Here is a 22,952-nt window from a genome sequence, read left to right as displayed (position 1 = left end):
CGATGGAGGAGGATGTTGCGTCGTGCCTCAAGGTATTTTATATTTTTTTGTGTTCCCCAATCCCCACCCCCACCCCCCACGGTAAAAGGCAGCCGCCACTGCTTATTATATTCTAACATGATGCTTGTTGCATGATTTACATGCCAAATATTTTTAAGGCTCGGCTCGTGCACGGGCTCTAAGAGCCAGAGACAACTCTTGGTTAAGCTCTGACTCGGCTCTCTTTGTTAATTTGTTGGCTCGTCCACCTCTATGACGTAATCTGTTATATTTAAAGACTGCAACCCCAAATTCACTACAAAACTTTTAGGCCGCCCAGTCCACCAGTGAGCGAGCGGCATTGCTGTGCCTGCTGCCCGGATACCATCCGATTGAAACGTTTATAGGCCGCAAATTCTCCCCTCAGGACCGGAGCATTCCGAAGTGCGCTGAGGGACTGGCGCCCCTTTCACGCGCGGAGTCTGAACTCTGCGTGCCCATGAAGTGAACTCTGCTGCTGACTCGTGTGCTGTCCGGCAACAGCCCGCAGCCACTATGTGCCCCAATGCCCCCCAACCCCGTGCTGTCATGTTTATATAGTGCTTGAAACAGGAATAATGGAAGTGCACATGCTCACGGTCACAGTACATGCTCCTACTGACAACTGCAGGGACTCGAACTTTCAAATGCCCTACGTTGTCCCCAGGTATTGTCCCATGTATATACCATCAAAAACCACGTGCAAATCCCCTTGCACCATGTAGGAACTCCCTAATGCAGCCATGTGTATATCTCCATGTGCTGTCTCATTCACATCCATCCATGTGCGTGACGTGCACCTTCTGTTTCTTCCCTCGTGCCGCCCTTTATAATTCATCTCACTCGTCCCATATGTGCGTTTCTTCAAGCATCCCTCCAATGTGCGGCACCCCTTGTGCACAGTTTGCATATGGTGCACTCCTCCGCATCTAGCAGCGCGCGCGTGTTCCTCGCGCACCGATCTGTAACGAATCTCTCATTCTCCCGTGGCCGGTCTCGTGCGCACTGTGTACACTGTATCGCGAGCTCCTACTGTGCGCAGTTCATGACGCTCCCGGCGTTCCTTACGTGACGTCACGCAGACGTGTGCATTCCTCGGGTTCCTTCCCTCACACAGTCAGGTGTTCGCCTCACTCTGCCGCCTTGTGTACATTCCCTTTTACACCCGCTCCCTCTCTATATTTTCACACACTCCATGCAGAGCTGCCTCTCCCCATGTCTATCCCCAAAAGAGCTGCCCCCACACTTTATATCTAACAGAGCTGCCCCCCACCCCACTCACTCTAACCTAAAAGTGTCGCCCATCCTGTTTGGGGGTGTTACACTGCTCACTCCTCTATATTTTCACACACACTCCCTCTCACTCCATGCAGACCTGCCTCTCCCCCTCTCTATCCCCACAATAGTAGCCCCCACACTTTATCTCTAACAGAGCTGCTCCCCCCACACACACTCTAACCCCACAAAGTGTCACCCATCCTGCTTGGAGGTGTTCCACTGCTCACTCCTTTTTAACCACCCCAACGCCCCCGCCCCTCCCAGCTCGGAGTCTCTGCCCTCGAGCGCGCAGTGTCTCCAGTATGCCCCCTCTCTGCACAGCATCAGCACCTCCACGCGCTCCGCTATGCAGCGCCCCCCTGTGGTGTTGAGCCACCTCTCGTGCGCGCAGCCTGTCCCGGCTCGAGCTCTGCCTGTGCCCCGGGCCTCTGCAGACTCTGCACGGCGCACCGGCGGGGAGCCCGGCCGCTACCTCCGCACCTAGGCTCAGGAAGCGCGAGCCGCCGCCGGGAGGAAGGGAGGGCTGGGAGAGGAGGAGGAGGGGCAGCGACCGGCAGCAGGGCAGCGCACAGAACTCCCCGTCCAGCAGCAGCGCCTCCAGCAGCACCCAGCCTCCTGCCCGGCATGGACAGCCGCCGCCCCCGGGCACCGCTACCGACCCTGCTGCTGCCCCTGGCGGCCGCCCTGCTCCTGGTGAGTACTTCTCTTACTGTGCTGCCCGCCGCTTCTAGGAGCTGTGCCCCCTGCCCCGCACTGAGAGGAGTGAGTGCTGCGGGCACATGGCAGGGGGAGCCATCCTGTCAGGATGAGTGCACACTGTCACGACTGGCGGACAGCAGCTGTCATGAGTCTCAGAGTAACTTGTCAGGACTGGTGGACGCGATCTGTCCGGAAGAGCTGAAAGTGAATGATGGAGGGTCGCCTGGCAGCATGGGTGGAGAGTGACTTGCACGACGGGTGGCGTGTCACATCCCGATGGACTGAAAGTGACCTACCGAGCTGGGTGGAGAGTGCCCAGTCAAGGAAGGGTGGAGAGTGACCAGTCAAGTTAGGTGGGCGGTGACTGGTTAGGCTGGGTGTAAAGTCACAAGTTAGGATGGTTGGAGATTGACCTGTCAGACCCAGTGGAGGATGACTTTACAGAATAGGTGGCTGGGGTTGGGGTTGGGGGGGGGGGGGTATGGGGGCGATCTGGTTGGCATCTCAGGATGGGTCGCGAATGACCTGGGGGATGGGTGAAGGGTGACCTGTTTACATGGGTGGAGAATTACCACTCGGGATGGATGGGTGGAGGGTGAGTGACCTGTCACACTGGATTCAAAGCACTCTGTGTTTCAAAACAGTGTCTCTTGTACCTGGACAGCGTCTGTGGTGCTAGTGTGGACGGCAGTGTCTTTAGTGCTGCACATCTTTCCAAGGCTATATGTTCGCGAACACTTATGCCTGGGCTGCAGCGTCTGTGGCGATGCCGTCCGCTTCAAGGCACTTGCGCCTGGTTGGCAGTGTCAGCGGTGGTGCAGCCCGGGCGGCAGTGTCTTTGGTTGTGCACTGCATTTCAAGTCTCGCACACGTGCCGGTCTCCGCTGGCTGCAGTGCTCTCAGCAGCGGGGCAGGCTCTTTTCTCATTCCATACACTGAACGCTGTGGAAGAGTCTCTCTCGGCGCTGCAGTAAGGGGGCCACCGGGCCAGTGACGCCTGCTGCTGCCGGAGGCCGCTGGTCTCGACATGTGCATGTGTGCGGCTGGTGCTACAAATTCAGCGCCATGCACTGCAGTGCACGTCGTGTTCAATCACTGCCTCTATAGAAAGGCATGTTTGAGGTATAGCCAGCTGGGTGCAGTGTTGTGGCTTAGAAAGAAGCGCCCCTCAGCAGGGGCCCAGCGCAAAAGGACCCCCGCACAATGTGAAGAGGGGACCTCGGGTCTCCCATAACTCCCATATATTCATTTACTTTGGGCTTAAGGGGGCCCGCAAGAAGGGTTGGGGTCCTGAAGACTTGGGGGCCCCCTGTGCCGCAGGGGCTGCCGGGGGTTGCCTTACGCCCCTGCACCTCAGGGGACAACACCCAACTTTAACAAAGCACTGACTGCTGCTGGGCACCACTCCTCACACACGAGCTGCCGTTTCACCCAGACCACCTCGCGGAATGTTACCGGAGTGGCTTCGCAGTCTCTCTACCCTCTTCCCTCCGGTCACCCGTTGGGGTCCCGTGTGGCTGATGAGGTGATGGGTGGGCAGTGGGCGAGGGGCAAGTGCGCTTCTGGGCTGGGGAAGCACTAACGGAGGGATCTTGTGAGGTGTCTGAGGGACGGTCCGTGGTGTTCCCGTGTGCACCCATGACCCATCCACCCCTCTGCAGACGGGGCGCTTCGGCCTTCTTTAACTGTCTTTTCAGGGAATGCCCTGTGGACAGTAGCCAGTCATGGCAAGTCCTTTACGCTGGCTCTGTGTGAGAAGTGAGATCTGTGATAGAGCGGAGAGAGCGCCACACACTAGTGCTAAGAAGCTAACAGCGCACTCTGGCATGATCTCTGAGGGCCTCCTCTCGCCTCCCTGATTCCAAACCAGTGAAGTCTGGGCTCTGTCAGACTGGGGCGTCCTTCCCAGCAGTGCCCTGTGGGGTGCCGTGTGGTATTGTATGGGTATTTATATAGTCCGTACTACCTCTGTCAAGACCCTGAAGCACTAGCTCGCTTCACACAGCCGGTCCCACACAATCTTCAAGTCGCCTCTTGTGAGCCTCAGGTGTGAGCAGCCCGACTGGACCTGTATTTTGTCTGCGTCATGGGACGTGCAGTCCTGTATTTCGGAAAAGAAAGCGAAAAGTACCAACATGCACAGGGAAAGCAAGGCTGGGTCTCTGGGTGAGCAACCCATCCCGGTCTCTGACCCACAGACATCGCGTGCACCGAGTGGGATGGCACCGGTGATTGCTCTCTGAACTCCTGCCGAGAGGTGGCGCTCGCAGCCAGCCATGCTAATCCACAGCTTGTAGGCCAGTGGCTTTAGGTGCAGCCCAACAGAGCTAAATGATGATGTTAATCGGTGGGCTGGGGAAGGGGTTTACACTTACATTACCTGGTATCATGTGTCTAGATAGCATCCGAATGATGATATGGGCATCTATGTATCCGCGTCCTAGTTACGCGTGCGCATTGCGCGCCTCATGTGTATAATATACCTCAGTGTTTAGGAAACCAAGTTGAGTGTGAAAGCAGTTTTTGAGCTCACGGAGTGAAATCAGGGCACGTCTATTCAAAAGACTTGAAACGGTTTGAATGTGGGTGTTTCTTCAAGCTCCACGATCCTAATGACAGTTGTGTGCTATACAAACGCATAACAACACAACATAAGACCATGGCCACTGGAATTATGCAGCACAGCAAGGGAGGACCAAATTATGTGCCAGGGTGTACTAAATTATGTGGCAAGAAAATGCTAATTATGCAAAACAATTCGGCACATCAGTTCATTATTATGTCATTTTTACACTTTACCACTGTCTGAAGAAAGGTTTCACCTTCTTAGTACTATTTCAACACGTAAATACAACAACATGCAACTGAAATGTGAACCGTCAATCTTTGCAAAGTGCATTCTTCTGAACAGCAACAGGTGTTGCCGTATTTGAGTAACTTTTGATCAGTTTGAACTAGAAAGAACATTTTTTGGGTGAAAATCTGGAAATTATGCAGCAGTGGGTGGATTATGTGACATATGCGACAAATCTATAATCAAGCGAAATATGCCTTAGAGTTTCTTTATTGATTTTTGGCAAGTATAAATGCACATTTAACATGTTGATACGTTTCACATTCCCTATCGCCTCATTTTTTACAGCTGTACTTTTAAAATGAACAAACTATCCATATAACATTTTGGATTTTATGCATACAATATCTTATGTTGAGTGTCCATGCCGGAGCCTATGTTTCTTAGTGTTTCACGTTGGTCTGTTGTTGAGTTCCAAGCATGACAGGATCCTCCATTCAATTTTGTGAATTACAAAATACTACAGCTTTCCATATGTGCTCTCATGTGACACATACACAAACCTAGTAACACCATTCAAGGTCATCCTCTGTAACCATTCAGGTTTCATTTGCTGAAATACTCATTTTGCATCTCATTTAATAATTCTGTAAAATAAGAGGTATTTGGAGATTTTTGCTTGTGTTTGGTGGTGCACTCACAGCCATCCCAAGGGCTTTCATTGTGCATATTCTCCTAGTTTGTTCTCATTGCCATAGTCGCTTTGCCAATACTGCTCTTTGCAGGGTTAGAGAAGGGGCATCCTATATGCATAGCGAACTGATGCAGACTCTCACGGTGTCTATTAGATGCAAGTACTTTATTAAGTCCTTGCCTCGCTTTGGCTTCTGGGACTAGTAGTATTGTTCTTTCCGTTGTAATGTAGAACTACAAGCCTGAGAATGCAAAGACAAAGCAACAGAACAGAACGGGAAACTCACGCTTAGCACAGGGCAATTGGGGATGTCAATTTAATGGCTGATTTTGGAGGGTATCAAAGTAGCGCGGATCATACCAAAAACCAGGTAACAGAGTGAGGCACAACAATACTAGGAGGTGTCAAACTGCTTGGCAGGCACTATTGCCCACTGCCCCGGTGAACTCTCGTTAAGTCAATTTGGAACACTGGCAACACACCATGCAGCAATGCCTCTGTGCAGGGTCGGATCAGGTCAGGACACCAAAATAAAAGGGCTCCATTAGCGAATCAGATAGCTAAAATAATTGTGCCACATTTGCAAACAGGGTAGTGTTGAATTTGTAAAGACAAGTCGTATATGAGTTTTGCAAAATATGAGAGACTGCACGCATTTATGCTTGCTGCTGGCAATATTTGTGGTTATATCGGGGAAATCAACACTGAAAACAGGCCCACCAACCACCAAAAACCTGACCCTTTCACTGCTCTATTAGACCAGCCCCTCGGAAACTGCCTCATTGCCCTATAGGCTAGTCCAACCATGCCTCTGTGAGATCCATGCCTCTAACCGCCATGGTGGCTGGCCTCGACTTTTACACATATCCATGGACACTGAGCATTACTAGAGCACTTTATGTACTGCTGGTTGAGGATCAAAGCTACACATCTCACAGTGAAAGTGAGAGGAACATCTGGTGCATTGTGTGAAAGGCACTTGGCTGGCTTCTGTTTTCTTAAGATGAGAACTTACAATAGAGAACTCTCTTTAACTTAATCTACCGCTGAGTGTTTCTTACCAAAAATTGATTTGATGAAGTTATGTCAAATCTGAAACAAATTCCGGAGCCAGCATTTTCACCTACGATTACGGAACAAACCAAAAATCACTCTCTTTGTACATGGCATTTACTGAATGAAAAGTCAGATTTCTCGTCGCCAAGTGCCGCTCTAATCATAAACTTACAGTCTCCTACTGACTAAAAGCTAACCCAGCTTCAGAAAGTGACATGAAAGGTGCCTTTAACATTACTTGCAAGACAATACAATCACTTGAACAGCACTGCATTGACTGACACCCAGGTAGAAGACCCATACTGCTGATGAAAAAACATTAGGAACATCGATTGACACCCAGTCGTTCCTTTGCCCTGAAGAAGATCTCTTCAAGAAGTCATGGACTGAAATATGTACATCATTAGATGTTTGAAATTGAAATTGAAAGTTTTGTATTGCTTGATTACTTAAAATGACTGCAATATTCCAAATAGTGTAATCATATGTTTCCCCGTTAAAACAAAAAAAAAACACTAATTGTCACACCTAAAATTGACAGCTATACACAATTCATAATATTAAGACAAACAGTTAAAAAAATGAATGGGAGATTTTAATCTGCCTATCCCGTTCCTCTTTTTACATATTCTAACACATATCAATCATAAAAATCAATAAAAGGTGACAATTCATAGCTAAAAACCTAGCCCAAAAGTGCCAATGTGCTTAGTGTACTTCGGCCCGTACAGTGCGTATATTTGCCACCTAAGGACTTCTGCACCTCCAAATCTGTAAGTTGTATCCTGGCTAAAAGACCTGGCCACAAAAGTGCTAATGTGCTTGTTGTACTTCAACGCGTTAAAGTGCATATAAAAGTCACCTAAGGACATCTTCACCACCCAGGCCACTCCAGCCTTGTGTTTGGTTTCTTGACATTTGGTCTTAAGGTCAAAGTCAGGACCTAAAGCCCTTGTTGTTCTATCAGTCGGGCACGCATCTCTGCAATCTATTTCCCAAATGTGGCCAGCTCAGAGGGTGAGGTGCTAGAGAACAGCACTGATACTGCTTCTGCACATGTCTGTACCCCTTTGACAAGACCATAGGCTTTAGCAACTTGCAACATGGTTGTAGGAGGGTTGGGCAACAGAAAACCACATCCTTAGATGTTTTGAATAACATTTTCATAATACTCCTAGAGTTCAGGAAATTTGTGGTATTTAAGTATTTTTCCCGGTGCTCCACTTTTCTGCAACCCCATGGATGTTGTTAATGTTTTGAGTAGCAGTGGTAACTCTTCGCCATAAGTAAGTCCAGTTAGATCTCGAAGCCCATTGCGTTTTCGTTTAATTAAGTCCAGACTGAAGGACACCAGGCAAAACTGTGACATTCCACCAGCACAGGTTCCCATGGGGTTTTGAGTTTAGCTGATTCCTTGCCCCCGCTTGACAATCCCGCAAGGTGTGCCAGAAGAGCCGGCTTACGCCGTGTCATTCGCTGATATGTATGAAGTGACTTCCACTGTTTTACTGGATGAACACTGCAGCAGGTTTTCTTCTTGCTGCACATTTTAATAAAAATCCAATAACAAAAAGAATATGAACTTGATTTACTGAAATGGATTCCAGCTGATTCTGTGACCTGCCGCTGACATGCACATGATCATCTAAACCCAAAGTCAACTCACCCCCTGCCAAAGTACATCGCAGTAGACCTAACTTAACCTGGAGAGAGAGAGAGAGCGAGAGAGAGAGAGAGAGTGTGTGAGAGAGAGTGAGTGTGTGTGTATGCATGTGTCTGTATGTGTGTTGTGTGAGTGTGTGTGTGGTGTGGGAGTGTGTGTGGTGTGAGTGCGTGTGAGTGTGTATGAGTGTGTGTGGTTTGAGTGCATGTGAGTTTGAGCATGTGTGTGGTGTGTAAGTGCGTATAAGTGTGTGTGGTGTGAGTGTGTGTATGTGTGTGTGTGTTGTGATTGTTTTCGTTCAATAGTGGTAGGGGATAGGACTTTGGGGGTGATGGGGCTGTGGTGCAGGTGGATCACCTTGATGCGGCAGTGGGGGGGCTGAGGGATGTTGGTGTTAGGTTTGTTTTGTGCTTATTGTGGAATCCTGAGGTATAATGGTCCTAAATGATAAATTCTTATGTGTGCTCCTTTTACTTGCTTTATTTTTTCAGAACACAGAACTTATATTTCTGGACAGGAAGCATGACACTTTAGGTAAATACATTCACTGGGTAAAGAAATAAGACGCACCAGTAAAACCACAGTAAAACTAAATTGGGATTTCAAGAAAAGCGTCACCATGTTAGGAAGGTAGCAGAGAAGGAAGCAGAGCTATATGACAGGAAAAGGGCCGTCTTGCTCCCCCACATGGTATTCGATAGAAATATGTTTGCCTTTTTGCAGTTTCATTTAAGCAAACTCTTTTATATATGAATAAAATCAAAATACTGTAGCGGCCTCACGAGCATCTTACCATTGTATTATCCGAGAGGCCACAGCATGGGGTCACTAAACTCAAAGAAATCCACAAGGAACCAGATTTTTCTCATGTGATGCCTATTGTCTGATGTTTGTCTTGTGGCATTTCTATAGCTCCTTATTTCCTCTTGTCGAGTCCCCAAGGCGCACTCCAGCTGGTCGAGTAGTTAGTTACTTAATCTTCCAGTGCACGGATGAGGAAAATATGTTGGTTGCCACGTCACCAATTAGAGTTTGCTCTTGGATTCATGAGCGTGCTCCAGACTTGGTTGAGCGGCACGTAGTGACATCTTACTCATGTAGTGGAATGTGGAGGGAGTGTGAGGGTAGTTTGCCAATCAGAATATGCCAAACCAGCAGCACCTGCTGATCTAAGCTGCAAGGCCGGCTTTAGGGCTGGTGGCACCCAGTGCGCCATTCTTTTTTGACACCCCACCCCCATGACCTACTTCACGACAAATTCCCTCACCACCACCAGTGGTTAATTTGTAAAAAAATAATTGCCTGGGCTCTCATCAGGAGGTAGCTTGCACCAGCCCATTACTCCTGTTAGCGCGGCTTAAAACAACTACTAACCATGAAAGTGGGGGAGAGGATGCGGCGTAATGGTCAGAACTGCTGACTTCGGAGCTGGGGAACCAGGATCGAGTCTCGCATTTGCTCAACATCCTGTGATTCTGGGCAAATCACTTAATCTCCCCGTAAATGAATGTGTCTTTAACTGGTGATCATGAAAAGCTCTGGTGTTGGTGATTAAGTGCTGGAAACCACTGGCTCAAATTAAGCACTGACTACCACCATCCATCATCTCTCCATAGCTTTTCTCTAACATGCATTCACTTTTTTTAGCACTACTTGCTGTGATCCCTATGGTGTACGTTGTTTGTAGCAGGCCCATTCCCCCTCTGCACTACTTTATGATGAGTCAAAACTGCCACGAGACAAACCACCAATCTCTCTCTAGCAGGAATCTTAATAAGCACCAGTTATCTTGACGCTTTTATTGTTGCTTGAAAATTGCAGGCACACAAGGAACTCTGCTGAACATGCTTTCAATCCATAAATTATTTTTAAACACAGCGCCCCAGTTAAGCAACCCTCCCCCATTTCCTAGTTAGTGCCAGGTGTGGCTGTACCACTCGCACTGCCCTAAAGTCGTCCCTGGTCGGCTGTGTCCGATTCTGGGGGCATCCAAGTCTTTAGTTCTATTCTGAATTCGATTAGGGTTTAACTCTTCATTAATCATTGTGAAGCATGTTCCTAGGTTTGCATGTCTGGAGAAGGAAGGCAGGAGTCCAGCCAGCTGCTGCAGAAGCCTAACCACTGGAGGCGCTAGTGAGCCACCAGTAAACACTTTATGGAGTCCACCTGTATGCAATAAAAGCCGAAGCGCCTGGAGGCACAGTTCAGGGGTGCAGAGTACAGTGTAATCTTAGAATAGCCAAGGAAGGATCCTCTTATTCTCATGAATGCTGCCTTTTGTGCTACAGCTGAAGACACCTGTTGCAGGAAGATGTTAGTTAAGCAGCCCATGGAGAGGATGGCAGGAGGGATGAAGACAGTGGCAGGGTTTCTAGCCACAGGCCCTTCCCAGGTCCAGAGAGGAAAGACGCCATGCAGTGCAGGAGCTTCCATTGCTGCAGTGGCACAGGGGACCAGAGCCCTGAGGGGCTCATTAACCCAGATTATTGCTGTATTTTTCAATTCAAACAGCAGCCGGGTTAGGGAATTTTCTTCCTTGCAATAGGGCCTACCACAGACCAGATACACCACTGATACCACGAGAAGCTGCCCTTAACCATCTGCATTGTACCTGGACACCCAAAGGTTAAATAGCTGTGGCAGACCCAGAGGAGAGATGGGAGTGACCTATAGGAAAAGCCTCTGAGAAAGGTGGGCTTTCAGCCAGCACCCAGCATCAGTGGGGAATATAGGGCTGTGGTGTAAACACAGCTTGGCACTGGTAAATACTGGAATAGAGAGAAGGAGGGGGCAAGGTATGCACTCAAAACAACAAAGCAACAGCGCCTCACATGCACTAGTACCAAGAGCTTCCAATGTGAGTAGTTTCAACTACACACGAGAAGACAATACAAGTATAACCCAAGACGAAAAAGTCACCATCAAATGCACGGATTATTGTTTGGTGAGAAAGCCTGTAAGATGTGAAGTGAGTACGGAGTGCTAGGCGGGCTGGATGGACACGGCATGTTGAGCCACGATTTAAAAATAAAATAAAGCAACAGCATGTGGGTGATCTAAATATTGAGAGAGCAGGGAGGTCGCCCTTATTAGCAATTTTAACCTGTGATGCATTTTAAAACACATACTGCCTCTGATATGACGAAAAGTAGGATTTATTTCCCCCAAAAAACTTCTGAAAAGAATTTTGAGTTTAGCTTCCTAAAAAAAGCTTTTTAAATCAACCTGACTGAGCTATAAATTAAGTTTTGTGCGATGTTTTGCCCAAGCTGCATTTTAAAGTGGGTACAACGCTGACTGGTGGATGGCATGCGCTCTGAGCTCGTGCACTAAAACCGTTGCAATGCTTGGCTTCAAACTAATCTGCCTTCTGATTGGATGCTTCATTCCATAGTTTTGAGACACCTTGCCAACTGATGATGTCATCGTGAATGTCAGTTTTATTAATTCAGTAACAGGAAGCCTCGTCTCCCTTTTCATGCCCAGCAACGCGCCGCAGGACAGCCAAGGCCTTAGAAACCTCAGCTCGGCCACTTTGTTTGGGTTTCAGCATTAAATCACCAGCAGCTGATGTTTTTAATTATTGCCGTTCTTTTTGTATTTATTTAATTATGAAAGTATTTTAATAGGTCATTGCTTGATAGAGATTACTGAACTGGTGCTCTGGAAGAGTTACACATGATTTACACCCGAGGGAAGAGGGGTGGCGGGGCAATAGCAGATGTTATGAAGCAATTGATTAAAATTAAATCTGTGTCTTGTCATGTACAAGAAGGAAAGTGAACAATATTATTAATTTCTTTACCACTATATTTTGCCCAAGCAGGTGAGGGTAGCTGGAGATCAGCTTGCTCATTACATCACATCCGCTGCTTAAGAAAAACCGTGCACGAGGCTGGGGAGCACACAGAGCAAATGCTCCCGCAGATAGCTATGTGTGGCTAAGACAAATCTAAGGCTGGTGTAACTAAGGCAACACATAACACACTCAGTGCAAGGAACATTTAAATGTAGATGATGCACAAGGATGCTAAATAGGCAATTGAGTTCATTTTTTAAACTGCCTCAGTGTAAGTCATTAATCCATATCTTATCAGCTCTCATACACTTCCCAGAGTACGCGCCAACGAGGCGTCCAACTGATACACAGCTTGGCTTGAAAGGACCAGGCCCCAATCTGCACATCATTTCAAATCGAATTAAAACCATGACATGAGGGTTGGAATATTAAGTAAGCGGGGGAGGAGGTGGTCCCTGATTAGTGAGGTTAGAAAGTAGCTGGTGCGCCAAAACGTTTTTATTTAAAGTTTAAAATCAGATAGAAAGCGAAGTCTGCACAGCGACAGATGGGTTGGTGTTGAATAGGAGAGTGATTATGGGATTGGTCGTCCTATCTGGCGGACGCTGAGTGGCAGGCCTTTGTGCTATTTCAGATTGGCGGGTGGTATTCTGATGCCGAAATAATCTTTAATTGAGATGGAAAGTGGTGCTAACCTAAGGCTTGACCTGTGCCTTATAGGAAAAAACCCTGATTTGGCCTCGCTTTGGGCATTATTAAACAAATTTTGCTAGTGAGAGGGCCCTTATGCTAATTCCCTGCTCACAGATCCCCTCCCCATGAGACCCACCAACCTTTCACCTTTCGCATCTGAGAGGCAATGAGCGACACCCTCCATCTTCTGTCTGCTTATGTAGTTGTGTTATGGGCCTAATATGGGGGCTTGTGCATGGCACATGGGCACAATATGAATATGCAAGGTGGGTAGCCATGTGGGATCATTGGGCCTCTGCATAGGAAGCCAAGAGTCCTTGACTAGGGTCAGACCTCTCTTTGCAACCCCTCTTTTCATAAGATCCGTCCAATCCAGCAGCCTCTGTCCATTGATATCCCCCCCCCCCCCCAGTTCTCACAGATCGCTTCAGGCCCAGGTTCTAGTTGCTGTAGTGTGCCGATCATAGCTAAGGGTGATGTAGGTAGGATTGCAGTGTTGATTTAACACAGTTCAGACTAGATGTGCTATGCATGTCTATGTCTGCAAGCCAAGTCTCCCATAGCTGTGCAGGCCAGTGCCTGCAAGTCCGGTGTTCTTAGAGCTATGCATGTCCTTGTCCGCAGGTCAGGTGTCCTTAGAGCTATGTGTGGCTGTGTCTGCAGGATAGGGGTCCTTAGTGCTAGTCATTGCTTTGTCTGCAAGTCATGTGTCCGTAAAGCAATTCAATCTTGTGCATGCTTGTGTCTGCAAGTGCTTATTTGCCTTCCAGCCCATGTTTGGCATGACCGGAATTTTCCCCATTTATTTTGTTCAGAAAGAGTAGATCCTGTCTTCTTTCCTATGGTTCCAGGCATCTTTTCTCTGACTGTGTAAGACTCGGTGTACCTTAAGCCCTCCCTGACATTCACATGCTACATAGCAGCCTCTTTCGTATAAGAAGTAGAGTGCTTATGTGATAGGGGGGTTCTAAGCATTCTTTGCTCTACTGTTTGTAAGATAAGCAGCAGCTTGAGGTGTGGGGATCAGTGCGACAAAGATTATGTGTAATTTGGCCTGCTGTGTGGCCTTGCTAGAAAAGACTGCCTTGAACATATATTGTCTGCTTTCCTGCACTATACAAGGCGAGCTACTCAATCATCCAGGAAGGAGACCTCAGGACAACCTCACATTGGGTGGATCAGAAGCAGGGCCGGCTTTAGGGCTGTGCAACTGATGCGGTCGCACTAGGCGCTGACCTGTGGAGGGGGCGCAGGTCTCATGGGGGTTGCCGCTGTGTTTAGCAATAACTTGTGATTGGAGAGATGATGGGCATTTTTGCCTGGTGGTAGTAAGGGAATCTGAGGAGGCGGTCATAGGGTATGGAGTCGCCAAAAATAAATATCGCACAAGGTGCCTCCAGCCCTAAAGCTGGTAATGGCTGGAAAATCTACAGCAGGTAGAACACTCATGCCAATGGGTTAGCCAGTGACCAGGCTGTACCTTAACTGGGCTAAATAGTCAAAGGTCATTAATGGAACATAGATGTCCCACATGGTGTCTGTGCAACTCCTGAATCTATGAAAGCCACGAGTAGGGACACGTTTGTTTTCCAGGAGGAGACGACTTTGTGGCCTCATCGCAAGGAGGTAGTAAATCACTGCGGGTGTGGGCGTATACCTACAACCTGGAGTTGTTTCAAAGTTTGGCACTTATTAAAAGAAGCCCTAAGGAAAACCAAAAGAAACCCTATTTCTGGCTATTCCTTCTTGTACACCAGTGTTTCCAAATCCACATGTCTACACTGTACTCATTATATCAAAAACAGAAGAAAGGGGACCAGGGAGCCAATTAATGGTCCAGTGTCCATGCTCCCAAAATTACATACCAACAAAAAGAGGACACTGTTCCAAGGCAGGGTCAAAAAAGTTACCCATGTACCTAATAATAAAAAGAAAAAAGAAAAAAGCATCATAAAAAGAAGTCCTAAGTTAGGTGGGCCCATAAAGTGAGGGAAAGAGCATGTCTTGCCTCTTGTTGCCCTCACACACCCCGAAAGGTGTCATGCTTCATCATCGGGCATGTGCTCCTCGTTGGGCCGGCGCTGCAATTCCCAACGGGTCCCCCGAAGGGTTACTTTGTCGGAGATCTTTTGAGGCATGCCGGATGGTGCATGAGGGTGTGCGGGGTGGGTCCTATATGGGGTAATAAAAATTGCGTGCATAGTGAGCTAAAACTGACAAGGGGTAACCTCCTAGTGGTTGTAGTGATCTGATGACCCTCTTGACAGTATAAAAACTCTCAATAAGAGTATCATCCCAAATGGCACAATATGCCTAAGTATCATAAAAACGGCCAACATGTTTCGCGCCTCTGTCGCCGCTAAGGTCATTGGCGCTTCTTCAGGACCAGGATATAGGAACAAATAGTGAAGTGCACGTGAATTAAGAAGGTCAAAGATAAATACCCAGAATGCATTTCAGGGCGGGCCATTATCCTGCTCCTGATCAGTACCTAGGACAAGAAAAGAAAATAAATGATAAAGAGAGTACATAGGACGAGCATTAATCTAGCTTGATGCAACGTAGTGTGCCACAATTGTGTGCATCACATACCAATGTTAAAGAAAAAGAAAAAGAATGAGACACAGTAAGGAATAGGGAACTCCCTCATTAAACTAAGCACAGGAAGGTGTATAGTGGCGGTTCTACTTATCATAAAGATTATATTGTAGGCAAGGTGTAATACACCCTATTAGTAAAAATGCTACACAACCACGTGTGAGGAACCCCTGTACTCACTATAAATCAGAAGGATCAGGGTCCAACGTATTAAACGTAAAAGTAAATTTCCAGCGTGGTGTTCTTGCCTCCCGTGAAAGCGAGAGTAGCTCCAATGGTAATTAGTGTCAAACGCCCACACCTTATCGGGCTAATGGAGAAAACAAACATTACCAAAGTGAACACAGTTAAAAGCTGGAAGTACTCATTACGTAAAATGCAAAAAAGTCCCATTACTTGCTCCCCATTATCCGTAAAGTTCTCACTCTTAAAAGAGATGACAGTGCCCTACCGCCCGCCGCGTCCAACTGCCAAGCCAGAGTTGAAATAGAGGCAGCGGGACGGCAGCTTAAAATAGACATGCTCGTAGGTGCCTGAGACAGTCCTCCTTCCAGGGCGTGCCAAATGATGCAGTGCAAACGCGCATGCGTGCAGAAACTGACCGCAAATGCGCATGCGTCAAAAGGGGACAACTAATCCCCAGCGCATGGGCGTCCCGTATAGAGGGTAATAGAGCTGGAACTTAATAGAGTGAAACAGAACCTCCGCCCAGTTTGGTGTCCATCTGATTTATAGTGAGTATAGGGGTTCCTCACACGTGGTTGTGTAGCATTTTTACTAATAGGGGTGTATTACACCCTGCCTACAATATAATCTTTATGATAAGTAGAACCGCCACTATACACCTTCCTGTGCTTAGTTTAATGAGGGAGTTCCCTATTCCTTACTGTGTCTCATTCTTTTTCTTTTTCTTTTTCTTTAACATTGGTATATGGTGCACATGATTGTGGCACACTACGTTGCATCAAGCTAGATTAATGCTCGTCCTATGTACTCTCTTTATCATTTATTTTATTTTCTTGTCCTAGGTACTGATCAGGAGCAGCATAATGGCCCGCCCTGAAATGCATTCTTGGTATTTATCTTTGACTCTTTTTAATTCACATGCACTTCACTATTTGTTCCTATATCCTGGTCCTGAAGAAGCGCGAATGACCTTAGCGGCAACAGAGGCGCGAAACATGTTGGCCGTTTTTATGATACTTAGGCAGATTGTGCCATTTGGGATGATACTCTTATTGAGAGTTTTTATACTGCCAAGAGGGTCATCAGATCACTACAACCTCTAGGAGGTTACCCCTTGTCAGTTTTAACTCACTATGCACACAATTTTTATTACCCCTATATAGGACCCACCCCGCACACCCTCATGCACCATCCAGCATGCCTCAAAAGATCTCCGACAAAGTGACCCTTCGGGGGACCCATTGGGAATTGCAGCGCCGGCCCAACGAGGAGCACATGCCCGATGATGAAGCATGACACCTTTCGGGGTGTGTGAGGGCAACAAGAGGCAAGACGTGCTCTTTCCATCACTTTATGGGCCCACCTAACTTAGGACTTCTTTTTATGATGCTTTTTTCTTTTTTCTTTTTATTATTAGGTACATGGGTAACTTTTTTGACCCTGCCTTGGAACAGTGTCCTCTTTTTGTTGGTACTGTACTCATCTCAGTTTGGGCTGTATGAAACAAGCAAACACACCACAAACAAGTACATAACAAGAAATAAATCAACAAATAAATACATGTATTTGTTTTATATGATAATGAATTGGCCAATTCAATGTTGAGTGTGCTACCAATAAAGCAAAAGCAGTTCTATATCACAATAATGATCCCCGAAATATCAAGCTACAGACAGATCGTCTTAATAAGAGCAACCCCCAACATATTAACAATGTAAGTGTGGATTTACTATTACTAACTTTGCTTTGGCAATATTTTGAGAACTGATATGATTACAATATATCTGTAGATCGATAGTTTGATAGGTCAGATACATACAAAACACATATAAAGTATGTCATATCAGTGCTCGTGAATGCACCAGACTGAATCTGTAAGATGAGGCTGGTGTGGTACCTCTGACCACGGAGGGCCCATCCTGCCCTGTGTCTTGGGTGAAGGTGAGATGGGGAGCGCGTAGTGTAAACACAAAGAAGACCATGGGGTGTAAATAATGCTCCTGTTTGTCAACGGAGAAAGAACATGTTTTCTTAGTGAGAATGAGTGGCCGAGGGCCCTCGTGTGGAGCAACACTGTGGAATGCAAGGCCCGTAAAAGCTTCTGGGCTAACAGCGATAGTCATTTAAAGAGCATGTATGCCACTAGGGCTTCTGTTTCGGTTGGTTTGGTTGTCTTAACTCACCAGCAGTGATTTAAAGCAGAGTTCACCAAAGTTAGTCCTGGAGGGCTGGATCCATGCCAGATTTTTAGCCATTCCCATTTAGATAACTGTAGTTATCCTAATAATCTGGCATGGATCCGGCCCTCCAGGGCTGACGTTCAAGGAATGTTACAACAGAAAAGTGTTTTGCCACGTGGATTTGGCCTAGCCTAGAAATGATTTGGTGCCAGACAAGGACAGCTCCTTTTTCTCATGGGAAGATATTGTTCTTCCAGTTGTTTCTACCTCTTAGACAGTTGAACAGGTCAGCCATACTGGGGACTCAATCATGGGGCAGCTGACCAGAGACCGGACATTGTCAGCATTCGCATAATGGTTCGAACTCTGGGATCCAATCGGTTCAGCCAACAGTACACTCGACAAAAGAGCCATCGGAGAGTAGGTAAAGTAGATGAGGGGGTCTGGCACTGCTCCCTCCTACTTTAATGCTCATCAGTGGTGGTACTTGTAAAGATGGATGCATAGAAAGAATTGTTTTCTGCACTGTTGCTAAGTGAGGCCGTAAACTGTTAAGAGTCATTCATTTGCACCGTCCAGTGTGGAGAGACCCCACTGTCTGACCAGAATATTTTTGTCCGATTGTTATATTGCATACTAAATATCATTTATACTGTCCCATTGGAGTTAATAATGGAAAATCTGCAACCAACGTGATGATCTTTTTGTAAATAAATTTAGGACACCATATTTAGGTCAGACGAGATTTCAGTGTATGATATTCTGACACACAACCAGTCAAGCGCTTGCTCTTACTTAAGTGACCTCATGAAGGAGGGCACTGGTGCAAGAGGAGCTTGTTATATATTCCGGACTGTGCCCCCTGAGCCGGGCTCACGGATGAGATATTCATGGTGTGCTTGGTAGAGCATATATCCGCACTCTCATATACCCAGCAGCCCAGGACAGGCCATCACCCTTTAATGTACATTGTCCATTAATAACTTCTTTTTAAATTAGGTCTTAATGCCATATCCCTGCCGTTTCTGAGATCTTCAAATAACAGTTGTTACTATTTCCCAATTTATGGATCTCAGTTTACCCACTTTCAGGTGGATGAAAGGCTGAGCTGGTCTTCCAGAGATTTGAGAGCATTATATGGCGATCACCACTTTGTCTCAGAAACAAACGTTCAACTCATTGAGCCATCCCTCCAGCTATAACGTGACGTTAAAATGCACACACCACATTTACTTTTGATGTTATACAAAAAAAATCACCCCAAAAAAGAGAAGCACAAAGCCCACACTTTCACGCTGGGAGGTGCGCTATTGTGTGAATCTGCCAGACAACAAAACTTCTACGGTCAGACTACCAATAATAGTTCCATTAAAACATATTGTCTCTTCTTTGCCTTATGAATCCCAAGAGAATCTTATACAGCACATACAAAAAAGCCATGCACAGACAAGGAGACAAGAAATCTAGCATAATGCATTCCGTAACCTCACATGGTCTTCCTTTGTACACATAAAATATATGCAATTGTGTAAATTGGCATGGTGTGTCACTAACACTGTGTCGCCATGACCCTGTTTCTGGCTAACATTACTCATTAGAGTACTTGACTCTAAAAGAGGTGTTGTTCCACTGAACAAGGAGCAGCTTTCATATGGCACGGGAGTCACCGATGGCCCATGCAAGTCTATACTTACCATACCCACAAACCCCAGACACAAATGCAATCCAAACAACTTCGGTATTTCTTTGGGATAGGGGGTCGTAAGACCCCCAGGCCGTATTTATTAACAAAATTAAAACCACACTTTTATCATTATTCACACAGTAAACACATTATTTACATTTGTGTTACATCTTTACTCTCCTAGCCTTAACACCAATTCTAGTACATGTGAATCACCTAAGCATAACTAGTTTGTTCCTGTGCAACCAAGCAAATTATTCTGTGATGATTCCGAGTGAGATAAAGACTGGCTCTGCCCCTTCTTTGATCCTGGCGGGCCCTCCTTATGAGAGGAGTCCCCTTTCCCTCTCCCATACGTCCCCACGGAGAGGGCTCCAATGTCACAAAGAAACTTGTGCAGAAGGCCTGGCTAACCTTAGTATACCTACCACGGGGCATCCCCTACACCGAGGTTTGTCACCCCCCAAGGGCCAGTGCTCGGTTATGCCCAACTGCGCATGCGCGGGTGGCTGCTAGGTAAAGGACTACCTCCTTCCAACCTGTTGGCAGCCCCCCTTGTAGGGTCCATGAATGCCGATGTCAACTTTGGTAAAACAGGATGGCGAAAAAGGAGCCTAAGTGTCCCCCTAATCTTGACCTCACCCGCCACAGGCCAGCATAGTTCAACTACTATCTCCCCCCACCCCCCACCTGCCAAACTGTGCTGACACAGCCAGGTCAGCAGGTTTTCAAGATACATAGCGTTACCTTCATCAGATAAATGCACTCCATCCGGCAAGAGAAAACGCTCTCCTTTGATGCATCCAAGAGATATGGCTGACAGCCGATCCGTCCTGAACAACTTATCAAGTTTTCGGTTCAATCTCTTTACCGATTCATTGATGGCTTTCACCGACTTACCACCTCTCCATCTCGCCCTCTGAATCATATTGGACCACACGATTGTGGAGCCCGGGAATTTCTTTGCCTACCCACACATTTCAGAAATAATTAGCTCACACAGGTCTCTCCGATCCAACTCAGCAATGTCATTGCCTCCTATATGCACAATTATCACCCCTGGAAGCGTAAGCCTCCGGGGCAGCATTCTGTCCAATGCAGTTCTCATTCCAGCCACAAACAGGCCGCCTTGGTCACAGAAAGTCAGTAGATAACCGCCCTTTAATGCTTGTAACGCGTAGTTGCCAGCGAAATAAACGCTTTGTGCACGCCTCACATAGGAATGCCCTAACACTAGCATCTCTGTAATGACCCCAGCTTCAGCATAAGCCAGCGGCAATGAGGCGTCCAGCGGCTGGATCCCCCTAACCCAGTGGTTCCCAAACTTTTTTGACCAATGGCTCCCTTGACCTAATTGGCAGTTGGCCGTGGCTCCGCACCATTTTTTTACCGGCGCACCGGGGTGCCGTGGCGCACAGTTTGGGAACCACTGGTCTATATGAAGAATCAAGCCTAGACGTGATGAAGGATTCAAAGAGTAGCCATCACCATCATAAAACTTTATTTGCAATCATAAAGACCAATCAATCAATCAATCAGCCGATTTGTAAAGCGCACTACTCACCCGTTAGGGTCTCAAGGCTCTGGGAGGAGGGGGGCAACCGCTATTGCTCGAACAGCCAGGTCTTGAGTTGCTTCCTGAAGGAGAGGTGGTCCTGGTTCGTCTGTAGGTGGGTGGGGAGGGAGTTCCATGTCTTGGCTGCCAGGTAGGAGAAGGATCTTCCTCCGGCTGTGGCCTTGCGGACACGTGGGACGGTGGCGAAGGCGAGGCTGGCGGAGCGGAGCGGAGTTGTCTGGTGGGTGTGTAGAATGTGAGGCGGCTGTTGAGGTATTTGGGTCCCATGTTGTCGAGAGCTTTGTGAGCATGGGTGATGAGTCTGAACGTGATCCTCTTGCTGACGGGGAGCCAGTGCAGGTCTTTCAGATGGGCGGAGATGTGGCTGTGGCAGGGGATGTCCAGGATGAGTCGTGCAGAAGCGTTCTGTATGCGCTGGAGTCTCTTCTGGAGTTTGGCTGTGGTTCCCGCGTAGAGGGTGTTCCCGTAGTCCAGTCAGCTGGTGACGAGGGCCTGGGTGACCGTCTTCCTGGTTTCGATGGGGATCCACCAGAAGATCTTTCGGAGCATGCGCAGGGTGTTAAAACAGGATGATGAGACGGCGTTGACTTGCTTGGTCATCGTGAGGGAAGAGTCCAGGATGAAACCCAGGTTGCGTGCGTGGTCTGTTGGCTTGGGGGCGGTGCCCAGGGCAGGGGGCCACCAGGAGTCGTCCCAGGCAGAGTGGGATGGTCCCAGAATGAGGACTTCCGTCTTGTCAGAGTTCAGTTTCAGACGGCTGAGCTTCATCCATTCCGCTACGTCTTTCATTCGTTCCTGGAGGTTGGCTCTGGCAGTGGTGGGGTCGTTGGTGAGGGAGAGGATCAGCTGGGTGTCGTCGGCATAGGAGATGATGTTGAGGTTGTGTTGGTGTGCGATGGCTGTGAGGGGGCTCATGTAGATGTTGAAGAGGGTGGGGCTAGGTGAGGATCCTTGCGGGACGCCGCAGATGACTTCGGTGGCCGCGGAGCGGAATGGGGGGAGGCGGACTCTCTGGGTTCTTCCGGTGAGGAACGAGATGATCCACTCCAGGGCCGTTCCTTGGATTCCGGTGTTGCTGAGGCGATGTATCAGGGTGCAGTGGCATACGGTGTCGAAGGCTGCTGAAAGGTCCAGTATGATGAGGGCGGCTGTTTCCCCGTTGTCAAGCAGGGCCCTGATGTCGTCGGTGGCTGCGATGAGGGCAGTCTCGGTGCTGTGGTTTGCTCGGAAGCCGGACTGCGAGGGGTCGAGGGATCCGTTAGACTCGAGGAAGGTGGAGAGCTGTCTGTTGACGGTCTTCTCTATGACTTTGGCAGGAAAAGGGAGGAGCGAGATGGGGAGGGTTTCTTCAGGAGGGCGCTGAGTTTGGCGTGTTTCCAGCTCTCCGGGAAGGTGGCGGATGCGAAGGAGCTGTTGATTATGTCCCGGAGTTGGGGTGCGATGATGGAGTCGGCTTTGTTGAAGATGCGGTGTGGGCAGGGGTCGGTGGGGGAGCCGGAGTGGATGGTGTTCATCGTGCGGGTGGTGTCTTCGGTGTTGACCGGGGTCCAGGTGCAGAGGGTGGTGGTGGGGGGAGCTGGTGCAGTGGTTGGGTGCGTGGTTTGTTTGTTGAAGCTGTTGTGTATGTCGGTGATCTTACGGTGAAAGAACGAGGCGAGTGAGTCGTAGAGGTCTTGCGAGGGTGTGATGTCGTTGCTGCAGGCGCTGGGGTCGGCGAGCACTTTGACGATTCTGAAGAGTTCCTTGCTGTGGTGGGTGTTGTTGTCCAGACGTTCTTTGAATGCGATCCTTTTGGTGGTGCGGATCAGTTGGTGGTGGTTGCGGGTGGCGTTTTTGAGGGCTGTCATGTTTTCTGTTGTCTGGTCGCGGCGCCAGGCTGTCTCGAGGGAGCGGCAGGTTTTCTTGGAGCTTTTGAGGTAGTCGGTGAACCACGAGGTTCTCTTGCTGCTTGGTCTGCTGGAAGGGTTCTTCAGTGGTGCGAGGTCATCGGCGCAGTTGGTGAGCCACTGTGTGAGGTTACGTGCTGCTTCGTTG

General features: G+C 48.0%; 1 protein-coding gene across 1 annotated transcript in view; it reads left to right on the top strand.

The window, feature by feature from the left end:
• The first annotated feature begins 1,436 nt into the window (after positions 1–1,436).
• Positions 1,437–22,952, top strand: part of ADAMTSL1 (ADAMTS like 1) — a 731,209-nt gene continuing 709,693 nt past the window's right edge. The window contains exon 1 of the mRNA XM_085634733.1: positions 1,437–1,989. Coding sequence (XP_085490859.1) covers positions 1,921–1,989 — 69 coding nt within the window. The 5' untranslated portion in view covers positions 1,437–1,920. The remainder of the gene's footprint in view (positions 1,990–22,952) is intronic.

Source organism: Triturus cristatus, chromosome 2_1 (assembly GCF_964204655.1).
Source record: "Triturus cristatus chromosome 2_1, aTriCri1.1, whole genome shotgun sequence".
NCBI classification, from domain to species: domain Eukaryota; kingdom Metazoa; phylum Chordata; class Amphibia; order Caudata; family Salamandridae; genus Triturus; species Triturus cristatus.
The sequence above is the reverse complement of the archived record's forward strand: the minus strand, read 5'-3'. Positions and strand labels throughout refer to the sequence as shown.